General features: G+C 45.7%; 2 protein-coding genes across 2 annotated transcripts; both read left to right on the forward strand.

The window, feature by feature from the left end:
- Positions 1-2803: 2803 nt before the first annotated feature.
- LOC149363398 (uncharacterized) lies at positions 2804-7026 on the forward strand. Its single transcript, XM_089568514.1, has 4 exons — positions 2804-2807; positions 4816-4862; positions 5471-6818; positions 6904-7026. Coding segments are annotated over exons 1-4 (1401 nt in total). The 3' UTR covers positions 6906-7026.
- A 6084-nt stretch (positions 7027-13110) lies between these two features.
- On the forward strand, positions 13111-21272 carry LOC149363399 (uncharacterized). The gene is made up of 4 exons (XM_089568515.1): positions 13111-13126; positions 19204-19250; positions 19852-21067; positions 21150-21272. Coding segments are annotated over exons 1-4 (1281 nt in total). The 3' UTR covers positions 21152-21272.
- Positions 21273-21772: the final 500 nt, after the last annotated feature.

Here is a 21772-nt window from a genome sequence, read left to right on the forward strand (position 1 = left end):
TTTGAAGCATAACAGCTTCCACGTGGTCTGTGTTCGCCTTCCTGTGTGCTGCTGTCGATTACACGGGAAAACTACCAACTCAAAAAAGTAAAGGACAGTACTATGTGATTCCCAAGTTTGCCAACACCCTTGAGCCGCGGAGATCTTGATGGCCTGCTTGGCGAGATTAGAATGGTTTTTCGTCAGGCCAGTCAAAACAATTTCCCCGTGTTACTTTCTAGTCGTCCTCACGTAACAGCTGCAGTGTCGTTAATGTCTTGCTGACAAAACAACTAGATCGCCTACTGGGAGAGTGCAGTATGCATGCTGCATTCTGCTGTCTACAGGCTGCTTCATGTGCTTCAATACCGAACATTGACTATAAGTGCGCCTGAAAGCCTCGCTTGGCACCCCTGCAGGCTGAATTATTCTCATAGGCTCGCGTTCGTGCCGTGCAAACCCGCTGGGAAGTAAAATTATGTCACCTCTTTTAGGAATTGGCCTCCCTCATTTTCATCTTTTTTTCTCTTTTTTTACGAATAGTGTTTACGTACATATGCTTTTATTTGGAAGATAGCCGTCGATACCAACCAACTTAGAAACTTTTAGATGATAATTCGTCGGAACAAGAGGAAAAATGTTTTCAGTGCGACAATACTGTAATAACAAACTCAGCGCAGCTGGGTCGATACTTTTTAAGAAGTTTCTGATAAAAGTGCTTCTTCAATGCTGAAGAAAACGAATGTAAAGTTAAAACAAGTTTTTTTCCTTCATCAACAATACTATCAGACTATAACACAACCAGAAATACTGTGGCACAATTAACAAGAGTGATTAGGGCACTTCTGATTGAAGAAAAAATTTCCTTTAGTGTTGAGAAGAATCTAAGATCGAGCCTCTAGTAGAGCGTACTCTATGATGATTCATTCCGCTGATAGTGCATATTCTGACATAACCAGACCGGAAAATTTTCAGTTCCTCCTTTGCCATTTTCGCTGCTTCTACGCTGAAGTAGTATCTGCAATGTCAGTGAAAACGCTAATTAGACGGCTGTGTCCTAAACAAGGCGAACATTCTACAGTTGTGACGCTAGTCCCATCATTAAAAAACGCTACCACAACTCTACAGGCGTTTTTGAAATCTACATACAGATCTGGGCGACCACGCGCAGAAACGGACTGTGGGACTTTTTTGTTTCGTTCCTTCTGCCACTATCCAGTTCTGAAGAGTCGGTCAAAAATTGTGTCAAGCGGAGTCATGGTTTATCATCCGCCCTACCGTTCTTCCTTGTCATTCCTATGCGGCATTCACCTTTAGAGGAGCAAAATGATATCGGATGAAGCCCTGTGATAATGTGACACGATAGAGCTAAGCGAGCACCGGACATATTGTAAGGAGAGATGTTACGCACTAAACCAAATAAAGAAAACATTGAAACCGGCCAGTTATGCACATCACTGCGTGAAGTTTTCGAGATTGCTTCCGTAAGGCAGTCAAGTTTCGTCTTCAAGTTCGCTGCCACTATATACTAGCCTCCTAGCAATAGAAAATAATAGGGAACCGCTCATGAGACACAAAAAAGTAACACAAATGAACGCAGTGAAATGGTGCCTGGAACGGGTGAACATAAATTAAAGTAGAAATTTGCATGTTTAGTGTTCAAAACGATAGTTCTCTGGCCATCAAACTAACTTTAATGGAACCATAAAATGGTGCTCTACTAATCAAAAAGTAGTATGCACAAATTAATACGCGAACGAAAGTACTAAAGTTCTAATCATGAAGAAGGATCAAAGCTCCTATCCTTGAAGCAAGATATCGTAAGGGCTACTGTGTTATGCAGGAGTGAAAGTATCCGCCGCGGTGGTTAAGTGGTTTAAGTTCTGAGCTACTTAATCGAAAAATGCGGGTTCGATGCCGACCGCAGCGGGGTCATTTCGATGGAAGCGAAACGATAGAGGCCCATGTACTGTTGACATCACGGCACTTTAAAAAGAGCGATCTCGTGCGCCATAACATCCCTCATAGTCTGTTCCCTTCTAATCGTCAGACCCCATAAACCAATCAGTCAACCAACCGACCTGCATTGAAAGTGTCGTCAAAAATACTGTGCACAAAGACAACTGACAGCTGACCCGGATCATGAGAGGGAATTAACTAGAAGAATAAGAATGGGGTGGAGCACATATGGCACATTCTCTCAGATCATGAATGGCAGTTTACCAATATCCCTGAAGAGAAAAGTATGCAACAGCTGTTTCTTACCGGTACTCATCTATGGGGCACAAACGTGGAGGCTAACAAAGAGGTTCAGCTTTAGTTAAGGACAACGCAACGAGCTATGGAAAGAAAAATGATAGGTGTAACATTAAGAGATCAGAAGAGGGCGGAGAGGGTGAGAGAACAAACGCGGGTTAATGACATCGTAGTTGAAATCAAGAGGAAGAAATGGGCTTGGGCAGGGCATGTAATGCGAAGGCAAGATAACCGCTGGTCCTTAAGAGTAACGGAGTGGATTCCTAGAGAAGGCAAGCGTAGCAGGGGGCGACAGAAAGTTAGGTGGGCAGATGAGATTAAGAAGTTTGCGGGGGTACAGTGGCGGCAACTGACACAGGACAGGGTTAATTGGAGAGACATGGGAGAGGCCTTTGCCCTGCAGTGGGTGTAGTCAGGCTGATGATGATGATGATGATGAAATACACGATCAGAGAACCTTGTACATAGGGACAAGGATTTTGCGCACTGATTGCTTCCTACTTGCCAACGCAGTACTACGCGCTGTCATGCAAACCACTCTAGACGGCACTGGCTTGCTCTCAACCACATGGGTATCCTTAAAACACACTGAAACTTTTGGAACAGGAAAGAGTAAATACATCAAGACAGAAACTTATGTTCAAGATTCCCCACACAAAAAACAGTTCTGCAAAAGGGCCATCATGTTCTCGCCAGAAGAATGCAAATGGCATACCAGTTACCGGATACAAGCAGCAAACTTACTCTAGGCATTGCTTAATGGAATGTGAACTAACGTAGTAATAACGTAAGCGCACAACTCTCAAGCAAAAAACTATATCAAATCGGTCGTTCGAAAAACCATCACAACTTTACAGACATGTTATTTCACTGTGATCAGCTTCTTACATTTCATATCAGTCAAAAAGTTCAGGAATAGCATCTAGAAAGCACATGCAGTCGAACCGCTGTTTTCATCGCGGAGCTCAGACTGCGAGCGGAGACGCAGTCTTCGTCTTCTTCACCTCGTGATACTTCACCTCTCTGCGCTAGATGGCCGCACAATTCTGTTCGTGCGTACTGGTGAACCCAAAGTGAACTAGGTAAGGTTACAATAATGGAGTTATACACATAAAATTAAGGCTGCCACAAAATAATAGGCGGAAACTTTAGTCACGCGCATCTGTTCACACTTCTTTAAATTTATACGTCAAGATCAATTTAGTTTACCCTTTTCTAACGAAAGTTTCTACTAGCACTGACGGCCAGATACATGTTCTCCAAATCATTGCACAAAGTACGTTATCTCATTTTTTGTCTTCATTGAATTACTACCTCCAGTTTCTTAATTATTCCTTAGGGTCCCGTCGGCAAAGAAAAAGTTTGATGACGATTTGCAATTTCTGTCCTGAGGGAGATGAAACAACTTTGCGCCATTCAAGTATTTTCCCCCAATTTGTGAAGTCCAAATACCTTCGGTGAGTTGTTTTGGAGACTATTCCAAAATTATCTTTAATAAAGGTCTTAACATTTAAAGATGATATGTTGCTCTTGTATCATGTATACCTAACTATTTTTGTGCTATTTCAGGGTGCGTTTTACCAAAAATTTTAAACATTTCGGAGGTACCCAGCCGGCTTTTCATTGGCGGTGCAGAAATTACTACTTTTCGTATCAATTAGCATATTAGGCACTTCGGAATTCTCTGCAAGATTTTCTATGCAAATTTTTAGTTCGCGACATACTTCCCCACATGTGTAAGAATTTAATTTCAAACATGATCAAACTAAAGGCTGTCAAATATAGAGAGACCAGCGACGAAGCACACTCCTCTCCCGCTTTCATACCGCTTCTTCCCCACAATCGGCGCCATCTACGTCGAACCCAAGACAGGGGTGCGAAAAATTGCTTCTATGAGCGATGGCTGGTTTTTTTCTTTTTTCTGCACTAGGCAAGCAGCGAAAGAAAAATTATGTTACGATCCTCTTTCACAAGTTATTCCAACGACCTCATTCGATGCAGACTAAACTAAATTTCGAAAAGAAACATTCCCAAAAATCCCGATCCGGCTAATCCGCGGAAACTTCCCTTCTCTCTCACTTTAGTCAAGCTCAGCGACGATCCGAGGACGTGTATTTGCCGCGCGCCGTCGGCTCAATCTGTACAAGCTACCGTGTTTCTCCACTTTCACAACGTCTCACTCAGATATGCGCAGTGTGCCGCATCCCCCTCTCCACCTATTAACCTTGCTTATTTCTTCACGCAAAGTGACTCCACAAGACCACAAAAGAAAGAAAAAATGTGCTACAAAGTTTCGGCCACAAAGAAGCAAGCACGGCTTACCAGGGAAAGGGAATTTCAGGAGCTCAGAATACGGGGCAGGCAAAAGAAGCGTCTAACCGCATTCCTCCACCACCCGACATTGCACTAGCCAGGCTTTATGGCGCATGCAAGGCGCCACCCGCCAACCATGTTAGAGGAAATTGTAATTAGAACCGATACGTCCTCTTTTGCATTCCTTCCCTCACCATTTTATACTCTTTCCTACTTTCACCTCCTTTCTACTTGGGATGAGTATATAAGCATCGCCGAGGCACTCAGACTTCAGCAGCCTCAGGTTTGCCAACGGTACAAGTACTACAACCATGGTAAGCCAAAATGCCCAATCTCTGTAAAACTTAGGATAAAAAACTGCAGCTCAGTAAACTTAAACTCAAAACCTGTTTGGGTCTTCGCTCAGAAAATATAAATTGTCCTATATTACCTGTACCGAACACCTCAAATCCAGTCCTGCATAAGGTCCACTGTACACGAACTGTAAAGACACAACCTCGCTTCTACTTTACGTATCGTTATGACTTGATAAGTACTTCCGATATATAGGCTAAATACAAAACAATCCAGTAGGATATTCTTAACGCAGATAGATCAGGGTATAGAAGGGTTAAAAATTCAAAACGCTCGCGTAATCGAGTGTCTAGAAACTTGTATACTTGTTTCTTTTTATGTGCATCGAGAGCTAGAATTTAAATATCAAACAATCTTAGCATTCATCGTACTTCGAACGGCTCTTAAAGCTAGCTTACGCTAAGCACCAAGTCTAAGTGCTCCTTTCATCTATCAATCAAAACCAAAATTATTAACTGTACACAAGACAAAGCCATTTAAACATATTTACTCACCTTGAAACAAAAAACCTCAGACGCATTATTAGTAAGTAGCCACCATTTTAAAACTTTCGCTTGGTTGATTTCAGTTCCGTGTCTGCGTCGTCCTGGCCCTGGCCACCAGCGCCTTCGCTGGCTTCCTCCATGGCAACCTCCATGGTGCCGACACCCTCGGAAGCGGTGTTGGCCTGGCCAGCTACGGTCTCAGCCACGGAATCGGCTACTCCGGCCTCACCGGCTTCGGAGTGGGCCACGGTCTCGCCTATGGCCAGGGAGCCAGCTACGCCGTCGCTGCCCCAGCCGTCGCTCGCACCGTGTCCACCACCTACCAGGCTGCTCCAGCCGTGACCGCTGTTCACGCTGCCCCGGCTGTCGCCACCTACGCCGCTGCTCCAGTCGCCACTGTTGCTGCTGCCCCAGCTGTGTCCCGCGTCACCACTTACCAGTCTGCTCCAGCTGTCGCCACTGTTGCTGCCCCAGCCGTGACTAGGGTCTACCAGTCCGCCCCACTTGTTGCCTCCGCCCCAGCTGTTGCCACCTACCAGGCTGCCCCAGCTGTCTCTCGCGTCACCACTTACCAGTCCGCTCCAGCCGTCGCCGCTGTTGCTGCCCCAGCCGTGACTAGGGTCTACCAGTCCGCCCCTGTTGTTGCCGCCGCCCCAGCTGTTGCCACCTACCAGGCTGCCCCAGCTGTTTCCCGCGTTACCACCTACCAGGCTGCCCCAGCTGTCACCTCCTTCGCCGCTCCAGCTGTGACTAAGGTCTTCCAGTCTGCTCCAGTGGTTGCTGCTGCCCCAGCTGTCGCCACCTACCAGGCTGCCCCAGCTGTTTCCCGCGTTACCACCTACCAGGCTGCCCCAGCTGTCACCTCCTTCGCCGCTCCAGCTGTGACTAAGGTCTTCCAGTCTGCTCCAGTGGTTGCTGCTGCCCCAGCTGTCGCCACCTACCAGGCTGCCCCAGCTGTTTCCCGCGTTACCACCTACCAGGCTGCCCCAGCTGTCACCTCTTTCGCTGCTCCAGCTGTGACTAAGGTCTTCCAGTCTGCTCCAGTCGTTGCTGCTGCCCCAGCCGTCGCCACCTACGCTGCCCCAGCCGTTTCCCGCGTCGCCACCTTCCAGTCCGCCCCAGTTGTGGCCGCTGCCCCAGCCGTCGCCACCGTTGCCCACGCCGCTCCAGCTGTCGCCACTGTTGCCCACGCTGCCCCAGCCGTGGCTACTACCACCTTCCACCACGCCCCAGCTGTTGCCACTGTTGCCCACGCTGCCCCAGCTCTCGCTGCTTACCAGGCTGCCCCAGTCTACGGCTATGGCGTTGGCACCCTCGGATATGGTGTCGGCCACTACGGTCTCGGCCACGGCATTGGCGTGTACGGCCTGAACTACGGCTATGGTCTTGGCACTCCCTTCGACTACACCACCCTCCTCCGCAAGAAGAAGTGTAAGTGCAGTTTCGGATTATGCGCTTACAAAAGAAAAAGCTTTTTCGCAACTTGTTGTAATGATGTTTTCTTTTTCTTTTTCAGAAATTATTCTTCCTCCGAGAAACTATGTGCACTTCAGCAAATGAAGTCAGCATTGGCGTCTGACCATCTGCCTAATGTCTTTCAACGCTATGAAATAAACTGTTCATATGTACAGAGCAAAAAGGATTTCAACACCCTCTTTTATTTGCACATAGATATGCATAAGTGAAGGTATAAATATGGGTATGTTTAAAGCCCCTCTTTTACAGACGGGTTGTGCTTAGTTCAAAATTCGCCTTATCTTTGTTCGTATAATAACAGTCGGCGTCTGCCTTCGTAAAACAGGGTCAAATCGGTACTTCAGCTTTCATGCAGTAACTATGGCACTAGAAGGTATTCCGCGAATTTTTATGTGAACTCCTCATGCCTAAGAATGTTTAAAGCACTCAAAAATAGCATCAAGCTGGCAAGGCTTTTCAACTTGTCCGAGAAACAGGGAACTATATCGCAGTTGTCATATTCTGATAGATATTAATATACACGTTTCGTGAACACTTCTCGCATAGCACATACCTCCTTTGGCGCTAAAGTTAACATTGACTATGAAGTTGAACCTAAAAGTGCAATCTTAGTGGTAACTTTCCTATGTTTTCTTCCTCAAAATTATAAAAACGGCATAAAAGACGGTAATCATGTGAAGCAAGAGTGTAAGGCGCATGAACTAATAAACTTAATCAGTTGTTCTCAGATGCAAACCGACGATTATCTCAAGCTATATTTTCTCGCCGATAGTCATATCCAAACGTCCAGAACAATGTTTTCATAATCTTAGCGAATATATGACTTATTGCACCCCGGTGGGTACCTAAATATTGCGGCAAACTTTGTTTAAGGGTAAGCTTCAGAAGGTGAAACATTCTGTCGCCGGTATTTGTATTTGTGCATTTGGTTGCAGCACTCGTGGCGCGAAGAAGGGTTACCGTGGTCTTCTTGCTTCACAATCCGCTACTGACTATGATAACTTCTTTCTGGCGTGGTGCCTTAACTGGCACATTCAAAATGTTTTCTGTTTTTCTTTTGGGGCAGTAGCTTGGCTAACCTTCTTCAGGAAGAATGGTCTCGTAGTAGTTAGGCTCCCTAACTGACTACTCTAATAGCCACCAAGTGTTCACAGATAATATTGCCCATGTGGGCCCGAACCTTAAAAGACCTTTGTGCCAGAACCATAAAAGCTTGTTCGGGCTGGATAGTAAGTGTTCTCCTGCGTGCACAGATTCAATATGCAGTCCAGAAGGAGCTCAAGCTAGGGGCAGCCTCGCGTCTCGAAAGGGGGAGTTTCCACAGTCATCTGTTCCGTTCTCTCTTGACGCAGAAATGTGCAGATCACGGAAATTACCCGACGAGAGCCATTTGGCTCTCGGGTTTACGAATGGCAGTTTTAATCTAAAATAAGCATTCAGGAAGCTCGGAGCCTCTTCAGTATAGGCTCCTATTCGTTTTCTGTATTCCAGTTGCTCGAAAAAGAATACTCTCCGAGCTTTATTCTATGAAGACATTTTTTATCTTGAATTGGATAGCGCGATTGCGCTAATTATTGCTTGCATAGCCTCACATATACAAATATAAGAGCATGTAAATTAATATTATGAGATACACTTAAGTCTCCTTACGCTCGGACTACGAAAGCTCTGTGTGGCCCGCCACCTTCGGCATCTGCTTCTCCAGCGCCGTACATTGCGAGGGGGGTTCAGTGGTTGCCGCATGATGGCGTTACGACTGCACGTCAAGCAGGAACAAAATTTACCGGAAACGGAGGGGATTCGATACTAGCTTGAATGCGACATCTGTAATTAACATGCTCAAAATTACTAATGTAGGCTTCAGCACATATTTCGAAGATGTTTTTATAAACTGCGCATTCACTAGACGTGCATTTCTTCAACTTCAAACGCCGAAGTGTCGTGGTGGAGTGGCAGCGTCCCCTTCTCGTACTCCGACGGTCCGGGTTCGATTCGCGCCCAGTCTTCAATTTTGTATTATGGATTCATTCATCTGGAGTGACGTCACCGTGCGGACACATTCTGAGGGCACAGCTGAGCTATATACTGCTTTCGCAATAATACGTGATAGCAGCGCGCGCGCGAGCGTATGTCTGCGCTTGCGTGCATGTGTTTGCTCGATCGTCTACATGTGCGTGAGTGGGGGGCCTCTTGGCCATGAATAGTTAACCACGCACTTCCCCAGAGAAGACTTGAGCATATTATAAGCTCTTTTCTTCGTTATGATACTGGCATATCCAGGTTCGTCACAACTTACTGGTGGCAGGTGTATGTGTATGAGTATGTGTATAAGCCGGCATACTTATAGTGTATAAGTATGTCTGCCGGCAATTGCGGCACTACTTTTCTTCTATCTTTTTTCCGGCGTTCCTGATCGCTTTCTTCCTTTACTGTAACGCTACAGGGTAAAGGGTCCCGTTCAGCGGCAACCTCGGCTTCATCGGCGCTGGCGTGTCGCGGAAAGCAGATGGCCCACGTGCTACCTAGGTCACGTCACGTTGTGATTTCGTTACAACCTGCCCATAGGATTCTAATCAAATTGGCCGCCGTCAGAGGTGGCAATTGATGACTGGTCGAGAGATGTTGCTTGGGAAGAGCAACCCGGGTCTTATTCGTCTTACCGGAGGCTGTGTTTGAAATAGCCACCTGCCGGCGCAGCGGGGCATCGTAACCCCTGCGCCGCCGCCCCAGGAGTGGCACGGGGGCTAGCCTCCAGTGGTGTCGTCCCGACTGAATGAAGGCATGAAAATCTTGTTCCTCTATGTAAGTAAAGGAAAAGCAATCATTTAAACAACTTCCATTCGATATCACTCATCTGCACATCACGAAAACTCATACAACACATTTCAAACTACATAGCTGATTTCCTAAATTCCAAAAAAAACAATATCTGTCTCTTCCAGCATAGGTTTCGCAAATGCGTGTAGACAACCACTCAACTAGTTTCAACAATTCATTCCTTTTCATCCGTTCTAGAAAATTCCGGTCAAATAGACGTTATATTCCTGGCTCTTAGCAAAGCTTTCGACACGGTCACACATTCCGGTCTATTATTGAAGCTCGACGAGATGGATCTACCTGGTAGTATAGTCTAGTGTATATCGTCATATCTAGATATGCGCCAACAGTTCACTGATTTCAAGGACCAATATTGAGATCCTCCCTCGGTAAGCCCCTGTGGTCCGCAGTGTAGTGTCGTAGGTCCGCTACTTTTTTTACTTACGTGAAAGACTTGCCCACCTACGCTGATGAAAGTGTCAGTATGCGATTATTTGCAGATGACTGTTTGCTCTTCAAGGTTGTTAATAACATATATGATCAATTTATGCTTTATGAATGTCTTACTGCTGTTTCTAAAAGGTGTGCTCTATGGAGTGGTAAAGTTAATCGTGTTAAAACTGCTTTCATGCGCATCATCAACACAAAAGTCTCCATTCTCTTCCCAATACACGATCAAGCAGAGCAGACCCCCATATCACAAACTGGCTTTTTCAAATACCTGGGCGTTACAGCTACAACCAACTTCAGCTGCTCCACTCATATTGATAATATCTGCGCTTCTGCTCGCCGAAAGCTCGATCAAGTCAAACACAGGCTCAAATTCTGCCCCTCCGGCGCAAAGCTTCTGGTCTCTAACATGTTAATCAGATCTCGGTTTGCAATACGCCAGCGAGTGCTTGGAATCCTTTCACTAAGAAACACATTCACAAACTATAACTGAACGAACATAAGCAGTTCGCACCAAGAATTTGCACAGAATTGCTATTATCGCCATGATTACCCATCTGAGTTAATGACAATCAATAACATCGTCCTCAGAGTCCTTCAGAAACCTATCATGGTTAAAACTCTTTTTAGGCCTATTACGGTCATTTCCGCCACAACACTTCAACATACTTGCAGCCTTTATCACCATGAGTCACAAGGCACTACCATGCTGATAAACTGACTCCGTTATTCGCCCGCACAGTCATAGCTAAATAGTCTTTCTTTCCCAGGACTATATGCGATTGGAAGAATCTACCATATCAACTGTTTGCTTCAGAAAATCTTCATTCTTCGATTGAATGAACTTCTGACTGTGTGTCTTTTTTGCTCATTTGTCGCAACTTCTTTTCCGTATTTCCTCCTGTATCTCTTCTTTTCATCCTCTGTACAGATCCTATCATTTGACATTCTGTAGTTATGCTCCACTGTTTGATTTACCACTACTCCTTTGAGCCCTTTTGGCTTGCAATGTCGTACAAATAAAATACATAAACAAACCCACGATCTATGATACAAAGTAGAGAACTACCAATTTCGCATCTATAGGTTTGAAAGCAGAACATAGTTGATAGCGAAGGAATAATTGCGCGTCAGGGATCTCTAATGCTAGTACATTGTATTCTTAAGGCTAGGTTCAGCCTTATGCGATCGTGAAAGAGAAACCAGTGTTCTTTTCTGTGAAGTGTTACACAATAAGGACCCCGGACTGCTGAGCGTGTCCATTAACGCTGTCACGTCATACCCTTAAGGTGGAGCTTGTGTGCTCCCTCATGTTTTTGGTTTCTTTATTTTCTTCATTTTTCGTTCTTGTCTCAACGGCTGACACCTGTCATTCGCGGTCAGCACCCTAAAGCGTGGCCTGTTTTAGCCACCGTAGCGCTGCACGAGTTTGGGAATTGTATGGGAATTATGCGCTCGGCCCCGGACGGGCTACAGTCATAGTTTCAAGTCATTTATTAGAGAAATATACATTGCTTTCTACTACTACTACGTTATGTAGGTTTAACGTCAAAAATCTGTACATGGGTTATGGAACGTAGCAGGCTCCTAAATAACCGCGTCCTCGGCTTAGTAGACGAACGCCATTGGCACTAACCCGCCGCGGCAGGCATGTTCTATAATCTTATAAGCCGACTGCAAGTGAAGCCATGAAGGAGTGAAATAGTGAGGAATTCAAATATTAAATAAAAAGAACGAAAAGAATATGAGAATCGACCAACCACAGCGCCATTTTTTTTTTCATTATGTTTCAGTTCTCCTGCACTCTGAGCGTTCATGCGTGTGCATGCACTGGACAATAAGTACACAGCATGTGTGCACAAAGTGACTTCCTGGAATATACGTCACCTCGCTCCAAAGTATCTTGCACAGCAACCACACAAGATTTTCTCACGAGCGTCTCGTCTGCCCCTGTTTGTGAATATTTGAAAGCTTCGTCGTTCTTTTTTTTTAATTTCAACACTTGGCATGTGGCATAATGAGAGGCTGACATTAACCTGAAGCATGCCGCGCAGCCTTTTTCTTCAAGAAATCGCGCTACCGGGGTAGGTGAGTGGTTATGGTGCTCGGCTGCTGACCCAAAGGATGCGGGTTCGTTCCCGGCCGCCGCGGTCTCATTTCGATAGACTAAATGCTAGAGGCCTGTGTGCTGAGCGATGTCAGTGCACGTTGCAACACACTACGGCGTCCCTCATAGCCTGAGTCGCTTTGGGACGTTAAACCATGAAAAAATCACCAAGAAACCTAAGTAGGCTCCTTTGGTCCGTTAGCCACAAGGACAGGTGCTCCTCTCTTGCGGCTGTAAGTCCAACTCCCAGTAATTGGCGCTCCTCAGCGGCCGGCGTGGAACACACGGGGACATGTGGTGAGCTTTGCATTTCGTTGAAAGCCTCTTCGGCATGTCACCGACGTGGTAAAAGCCGCCCCAGCCCTCACCTTTCAGAGAGATGCCTCCTCCAATCGCGTCAAGTTATGAGGGAGGGGGGAGTGCATGTGGGAAAAGAAGCACTTGCACTTCTCCTTATACACGATGACAAGATGGGAAGATCGGAACAGAGATTAAAAATGTCTTACGCGGTCTTGATACGCCAGTATCAAGACAGCGTACGACATGTGACAGGCGTACATGACTATAAGGTGTAGGTAACTGGATACTGCAGCCTTTCTTCCACTGTGCCAAAAAGCCCTGGAATTTCTCACTATTTCCATATAGATAAGGTGCATTAAAGATTGCTATCCACCAGCAAGACTTCCCTTACGTGAAAGAATAATATTGAGTCCGGCAGTCTTATCACTTCGTTTCAGCACGCGGGAAAAGTTGTTGTGCCCTTTGTCTTCAGAGTTAAAGGTAGACCAAACTTTAGTGATTCTCAGAGTTACTTGAGGACGCTGTACCCTAAGCTGGAAAGGATGGATTAGGGCAACCACAGTGAGAAAAACCATGGACTTCCTGGACCGTGAAGGAAATCAAAATCAGCCGAAACTGAGTCAATGGCATGCAACTCCGCGTGGGGAAGGGACTTTGGGAGATAATGGCGCAAGCGGGTAATGATGATACATCAGAAATGATTAAGCGCATGGTCCGCCGTATGAGCTAACAATGCTCACTGCGTGAAGAATGGTTTAGGATAACATGTGAGGTGAAATTAAAGATGGTGAAGATAACACCCTCAGAACAAAAAAGTAAGGCTTGTGTAAGCTGCAGTATGACACAGCGCGCAAGTGCCTTGTCGTTCATATTGCTCTTGAAAAAGAAACCTTACTTAGTAAAGTTCGAAGGTTCGAAGTTCAAAGTTCGAAATTCTTCTTTCACACTTTCACAGAAGCACCACGGCTAACAACACGCCTAATCATTATGTGGTCAATAGCTAAGTGCTGAATTAATCCGCAGTAAATCTAAGATCTCGTCACTAGTCATTACTGAGGTAATCTGTCGCTACACTTGTAGTCAACATCAACACCCCTGCAACCTCAGCCCGTATTCCTTCATTTTGGGTTTATGAGGTTTAGTGTCCCAAAGCGACTCAGGCTATGAAAGATGTCGTAGTGAACGGCTCAAGAAACTTCTACCACCTGGGGTTCTTTAACGTGCACTGACATCGCGGAGCGCACGGGCCTCTATCATTTTGCCTCAATCGAAATGCGACCGCCACGGCCGGAATCGAACCCGCGTCTTTCGGGAGAGCAGTCGAGCGCCGTAACTACTGAGTCACCGCGGCGACAATTTCTTCATTGTGTTCAGTGTACATTTCTAACGGGGAAGAGAGCTGCATCAAGCCTGGTAGCAGACTAGAGCATCGCGAACTGGGGATTGAGCCTTGGAGGAGAGGCCTGTTCTTCGCTTCAGGGTTACACGCCGAAACCGTAACCCATGGCATATATCGCTTTGCTGTTACCGCTACTGCTGTCTCGCAATCCGAAATTCATTTGGTATGTCTTCATGCGAAAGATGCCTTCGTTTCTATCCGCCTAAGGGCTGAGAACGTATATTCGTTGTCTTTTTCCGGTTACCTCACCACCTGGCTTATTTATCGGCGCAGAGACGACACGCCACATTTCAAAATTTATTGCAGCCGACCGCTCTCCTTTTTCACGATAATAAAGACGCTGGTAATGCTTTTTCGAGCATTCTGTTATCTGCGTCAGCCGAAGAGCGCTTCGCTTCCAAGAAGGCCGACCTTTCGCTACTTAACTGGGGTTTCTACACACAGGATGAGGAGATTACCCCTCGCCTTTTCTGCAGTGGATACAAGCCATGGCCCGTCCTGATGATCAGCTTTCTTGGGTGCATGGCTTGAGAAAGGAGCCTGCGCTATCAAATATTTTCATTTGGCGCTTATACATGCTATTCTAAGGAATAAGACATGAATGACTAGGTATTATTGACTAGCGCCACATATGCCATGGTCATCCTGACAGTATTCATCGCGATTAAATTCAAAATTCAGAGTTTGAAGCATAACAGCTTCCACGTGGTCTGTGTTCGCCTTCCTTGGCGCTGCTGTTAATTACCCGGGAAAACTACCAACTCAAAAAAGGCTTGAGCCGCGGAGGTCTTGATCACCTGCTTGGCGAAATTAGAATGGTTTTTCGTCAGGCCAGTAAAAACAATTTCCCCGTGTTACTTTCTAGTCGTCCTCGCGTAACAGCTGCAGTGTCGTTAATCTCTTGTTGACAAAATTACTAGATCGCCTACTGGGAGAGTACAGTATGCATGCTGCATTCTGCTGTCTACAAGCAGCTTCATGTGCTTCCCTACAGAACATTCACTCTCAGTCCGCCTGAAAGCCTCCCTTACCACCTCTGCAGGCTGAATTATTCTCATAGGCTCGTGTTCGTGCCATGCAAACCCGCTGGGAAGCAAAGTTATGTCACCTCTTTTGGGTATTAGCCTTTCACATTTTTATTTTTTGTCATTTTTTACGTATAGTGTTTACGTACATATGATTTTATTTGGAAGATAGTCATCGATATAATCCGATTTAGAAACATTTAGCTGATAATTCGTCGCAACAAGAGGGAAAATGTTGTCAGTACGATACTAAAGTAATAGCAAAGTAAGCGCAGCTGGATCTGAACTTTTGAAAGGTTTCTTTTAAAAGTGCTTCTTGAATGCTGAAGAAAACGAAAGTAAAGTTAAAATAAGTTTTTTCGTTGATGAGCATTACTATCAGACGCCAACACAACAAAAAAAGCCCCGCCGCGGTAGCTCAGTGGTTACGGCGCTCGGCTGCTGACCCGAAAGACGCTGTTTCGATCCCGGCCGCGGCGGCTGAATTTCGATGGAGGCGAAATTCTAGAGGCCCGTGTGTTGTGCGATATCAGTGCACGTTAAAGATCCCCAGGTGGTCGAAATTTCCGAAGCCCTTCACTACGGCGTCCCTCATAGTCTGAGTTACTTTGGGACGTTAAACCCCAATAAACCATAAACGAACAACCAAAAAAAACTCTGGAACAATTAACAAGAGTGATTACGGCACTTCTGATCGAAGACAAAATTTCCTTTATGCGTGAGGGTTGAGGTGAGCCTAAGATCGAGCCTCTAGTAAAGCGTTCTCTATGATGATTCATTTCGGTGATAGTGCTATTCTGACATAATCAGACTAGAAAATTTTAAGTACCTCCTTTGCCATTTTCGCTGCTTCGACGCTCAAGTAGTATCTGTAATGTCAATGAAAACGCTAATTAGACGGCTGTGTCCTAAACGAGGCGAACGTTCGACGATTGTGAAGCTGGATCCCATCATTAAAGAACGCCACCAAAACTCTACAGTCATTTTTGAAAGCTACATACAGATCTGGGCGACCACGCGCTGAGACGGACCATGGAATTTTTTTGTTTAATTCATTTTGTCACTATCCAGTTGTGAAGCGTCCGTCACAAATTGTGTCAAGCGGAGACATGGTTTATCATCCGCCCTACCGTTCTTTTTTGTAATTTGTATGCGGCATACACCTTTCGAGAAATAAAATGATATCGGATGAACCCGTGTGATGATGTGACACGATATAGCTAAGCGAGCACCCGACACATAATGTAAGGACAGATTTTACGCACTAAAACAAATAAAGAAAACATTGAAACCAACCAGTTATGCACATCACTGCGTGAAGCTTTCGAGATAGCTTCCGTAGTGCACTCAAGTTTCGTCTTCAAGTTCGCTGCCACTAGATACTAGCCTCCTAGCAATAGAAAATAACAGCGAACCGCTCATGAGACACGAAAAAAGTAACACAAATGAGCGCAGTGAACTGGCGCCTGGAACGAGTGAACATAAATTAAAGTAGATATTTGCATGTTTAGTGTTCAAAACGATAGTTATCTGGTCATCAAACTAATTTTAATGGAACTGTTGGAACTACAGCAACCTGTCCAAGCCACCTGTTTACCAAAGCATATGACTAGAAAACTGCGATAGGTCTACCACAAAATGGTGCTCATCTAATCGCAAAGTAGTACACACAAATTAATGCACGAAAGAAAGTAGCCAAATTATAATCATGAAGAAGTGTCAAAGTTCCTATCCTTGAGGCAAGATATCTTAAGGACTACGGCATTCTGCAAGAGTGAAAGTAGCCACACCGATGGCTAAATGGTTAAAGTCCTAAGCTACTTAATCGAAAAGTGCTGGTTCAATGCCGACCGCAGCGCAGAGATGCCATTTCAGTGGAAGCGAAACGATAGAGGCAAATGTACTGTCGACATCAGTGCACGTTAAAAAATCCGATGTCGTGCACTATGGCATCCCTCATAGCCTGAGCCGTTTTAGGCGTCAAACCCCATAAACTAATCAATCAACCAACCGACTAGGATTGAAGGTGGCGCCAAAAATACAGTACACAAATACAAGGTCAGGGAATCTTCTGCAGAAGAACAAAGATTTTGCGCACCCATTGCTTCCTACCTGCCAACGTAGTACTGCGCGGTGTGATACAGACCACTCTAGAGGGCATTAGCTTGCTATCAACCACCTGGGTATCCTTAAAACACACTGAAATTTTTGAAACAGGAAAGAGTAAACACATCAAGACAGATACTTATGTTCAAGATTCCCTACAGAAAAGCAGTTCTGCAAAAGGTCTCCATGTTTTCGTCGGTAGAATTGCAAATGGCATAGCAGTTACCGGATACAAGCAGCAAATTTACACTAGGCATTGCGTAATGGAATGTGAACTAACATAGTAATTACGTATGCACACAACTCTCAACCAAACAAACTATATCAAATGGGTTGTTCGAAAACCCAGCACAACTTTACACACATATTATTTCACTGTGATCAGCCTCTTAAATTTTCTATCAGTCACGAAGTTCAGGAATAGCATCTGGAAAGCACATGCACTCGAACTGCTGTTTTCATTCTTCGCGGAGCTCAGACTGCGACCAGAGACGCAAACATCGTCTTCTTCACCTCGTGATACTTCACCTCTGTGCGCTAGATGGCGGCACAATTTTGTTCGTTCGAACTGGTGAACCGAAAGCGAACTAGGTGAGGTTACAATAAAGGAAGGTATATACATAAAATTAAGGCAGCCACTGAATAATACGCGTAAACTTTATTCACGCTCAGCTGTTCGAACTTCTTTAAATTTATACGTCAAGATCAATTTATTTTATTCATTTCTAACGAAAGTTTCTACTAGCACGGACGATTGCACTGACGGCCCGATTCATATTCTGCAAATGATTGCACAAAGTATGTTATCTCATTTTTTGTCTTCTTTGAATTACTACCTCGGGTTTCATAATGATTCTTTAGGGACCCGTCGGCAAAGAAAAACTTTGATCACGATTTGCAATTTTCATCCTGAGGAAGAACAAACAACTTTGCGCCATTCAAGTGTTTTCCCCCAATTTGTGACGTCCAAATACCTTTGGAGAATTGTTTTGGAGACCATTCCAAAACCATCTTTAATAAAACTCTGAACTTTTCGAGCAATGCAGCAAGTTTTCAGTATTTGAACAGATGATACGTTGCTCTTGTAACATGTATACCTAACTATTATTGTGCTACTTCAGCGTGCATATTAACAAAAATTTTAAACATTTCGGAGGAAGGTACCCAGCCGGCTTTTCATTGGCGGTGCAGAAACTACCACTTTTCGTATCAATTAGCATATTAGGCACTTCGAAATTCTCTGCAAGATTTTCTATGCAAATTTTTAGTTCGTGACATACTTTCCCACAACTGTAAGAATTTAATTTCAAACATGATCAAACTGAAGGCTGTCATATATAGAGGGACCAGCGAAAAAGCGCTTTCCTCTCCCGCTTTCATATCGCTTCTTCTCCACATTCGGCGCCATCTACGTCGAACCCAGGACAGGTGTGCGAAAAATTGCTTCTATGCGCGATGGCTGATCTTAGTCTTTTTTCTGCACTAGGCAGGCAGCGAAAGAAAAATTATGTTGAGATCCTTTTTCAGAAGTTATTCCAACGACCTCATTCGATGCAGACTGAAATAAATTTCTAAAAGAAACATTGGAAAAAGCCCCTATCCAGCTAATGCGCGGAGACTTGCCTCCTCTCTCACTTTAATCAAGCTCAGTGACGCTCCGAGGACGTGTATTTGCCGCACGCCGTCGGCTGGAGCTGTACAAGCTACCGTGTTTCTCCACTTTCACAACGTCTCACTCAGATATGCGCCGAGTGCCGCATCCTCCTCTCCACCTGTTAACCTTGCTTATTTCTTCACGCAAAGTGACTCTACACGACCACAAAAGAAAGAAAAAATGTGCTACTAAATAACGGCCACAAAGAATCAAGCACGGCTTACCAGGGAAAGGAAATTTCAGGAGCTCAGAATACGGGGCAGGCAAAAGAAGCGTCTAACCGCATTCCTCCACCACCCGGCATTGCACTAGCCAGGCTTTATGACGCATGCGAGACGCCACGCGCCAACCATGTTAGAGGAAATTGTCATTAGAACTGATACGTCCTCTTTTGCATTCCTTCCCTCACCATTTTATACTCTTTCCTACTTTCACCTCCTTTCTACCTGGGACGAGTATATAAGCATTGCCGAGGCACTCAGACTTCAGCAGCCTCAGGTTTGCCAACGGTACAAGTACTACAACCATGGTAAGCCAAAATGCCCCATCTCTGTAAAACTTAGGATAAAAAACTGCCGCTCATTAAACTTAAACTCAAAACCTGTTTGGGTCATCGCTCATAAAATAGAAATTTTCCTATATTACCTGTACCGCACACCTGAAATCCAGTCCTGCATAAGGTCCGCGAACTGTAAAGAAACAACCTCGCTTCTACTTTACGTATTGTTATGATTTAATAAGTACTTCCGATATATAGGCTAAATACAAAACAATCCAGTAGGATACTCTTAACGCAGCTAGATCAGGGTACAGAAAGGTTAAAAATTCAAAACGCTCGTATAATCGAGTGTCCAGAAACTTGCATACTTGTTTCTTTTTATGTGCATCAAGAGCTAGAATTTAAATATCAAACAATCTTAGCATTCATCGTACTTCGCCCGGCTCTTAAAGCTAGCTTACGCTAAGCACCAAGACTAAGTGCTCCTTTCATCTATCAATCAAAACCAAAATCATTTCCTGTATGCAAGACAAAGCCATTAAAACATATTTACTCATCTTGAAACAAAAAACCTCAGACGCATTATTAGTAAGTAGCCACCATTTCAAAACTTTCGCTGGGTTGATTTCAGTTCCGTCTCTGCGTCGTCCTGGCCCTGGCCACCAGCGCCTTCGCTGGTTTCCTCCATGGCAACCTCCATGGTGGTGCCTACACTCTCGGAAGCGGTGTTGGCCTGGCCAGCTACGGTCTGAACCACGGAATCGGCTACTCCGGCCTCACCGGCTTCGGAGTGGGCCACGGACTCGCCTATGGCCAGGGAGCCAGCTATGCCGTCGCTGCCCCAGCTGTTGCTCGCACCGTGTCCACCACCTACCAGGCTGCTCCAGCCGTAACCGCTGTTCACGCTGCCCCGGCTGTCGCCTCCTACGCCGCTGCTCCAGTCGCCACCGTCGCTGCTGCCCCAGCTGTGTCCCGCGTCACCACCTACCAGTCTGCTCCAGCTGTCGCCGCTGTTGCTGCCCCAGCCGTGACTAGAGTATACCAGTCCGCCCCTGTTGTTGCCGCCGCCCCAGCTGTCGCCACTTACCAGGCTGCCCCAGCTGTTTCCCGCGTCACCACTTACCAGTCCGCTCCAGCCGTCGCCGCTGTTGCTGCCCCAGCCGTGACTAGGGTCTACCAGTCTGCCCCTGTTGTTGCCGCCGCCCCAGCTGTTGCCACCTACCAGGCTGCCCCAGCTGTTTCCCGCGTTACCACCTACCAGGCTGCCCCAGCTGTCACCTCTTTCGCTGCTCCAGCTGTGACTAAGGTCTTCCAGTCTGCTCCAGTCGTTGCTGCTGCCCCAGCTGTCGCCACCGTTGCTGCTGCCCCAGCTGTTTCCCGCGTTACCACCTACCAGGCTGCCCCAGCTGTCACCTCTTTCGCTGCTCCAGCGGTGACTAAGGTCTTCCAGTCTGCTCCAGTCGTTGCTGCTGCCCCAGCCGTTGCCACCTACGCTGCCCCAGCCGTGTCCCGCGTCGCCACCTTCCAGTCCGCCCCACTTGTGGCCGCTGCCCCAGCCGTCGCCACCGTTGCCCACGCCGCTCCAGCTGTCGCCACTGTTGCCCACGCTGCCCCAGCCGTCGCTACTACCACCTTCCACCACGCCCCAGCTGTTGCCACTGTTGCCCACGCTGCCCCAGCTCTCGCTGCTTACCAGGCTGCCCCAGTCTACGGCTATGGCGTTGGCACCCTTGGATACGGTGTCGGCCACTACGGTCTCGGCCATGGCATTGGCGTCTACGGCCTGAACTACGGCTATGGTCTGGGCACTCCCTTCGACTACACCACCCTCCTCCGCAAGAAGAAGTGTAAGTGCAGTTTCGAATTATGCGCTTACAAAAAAAACTTTTTCGCAACTTATTTTAATGATGTTTTCTTTTTCTTTTTCAGAAATTATTCTTCCGCCGAGAAACTATGTGCGCTTCAACAAATGAAGTCAGCATCGACGTTTGACCATCTGCCTGATGTCTTTCAACGCTGTGAAATAAACCGTTCATATGTACAGAGAAAAAAGGATTTCAACACACTATTTTATTTACACATAGATATGCAAAAGTGAAGGTATAAATATGGGTATATTTAAAGCCCCTCTCTTAAAAACGGGCTGTGCATAATTAACATTTGGCCTTATTTTTGTTCGTATATTAACAGTCGGCGTCTGGTTTCGTAGAACAGGGTTAAATCGGTACTTCAGCTTTCATGAAGTAACTATTGCGCTAGAAGGTAGTGCGGGAATTTTTTATGTGAACACCTCATGCCTAAGAATGTTTAAACTACTCAAAAATAGCACCAAGCTGGCAAGGCTTTTCAACTTGGCTGAGAAACAGGGAACTATATCGCAGTTGTCATATTCTGATAGATATTAATATACACGTTTTGTAAACACTTCTCGCATAGCCCATACCTCCTTCGGCGCTAAGGTTGACATTTACTATGAAGTTAAACCTAAAAAGTGAAATCTTAGAGGTAACTTCCCTATTTTTTCTTCTTCCAAAATAATAAAAATGGCATAG

This window comes from Amblyomma mixtum, chromosome 2, assembly GCF_055824585.1.
Source record: "Amblyomma mixtum isolate Tamu chromosome 2, ASM5582458v1, whole genome shotgun sequence".
NCBI lineage: Eukaryota > Metazoa > Arthropoda > Arachnida > Ixodida > Ixodidae > Amblyomma > Amblyomma mixtum.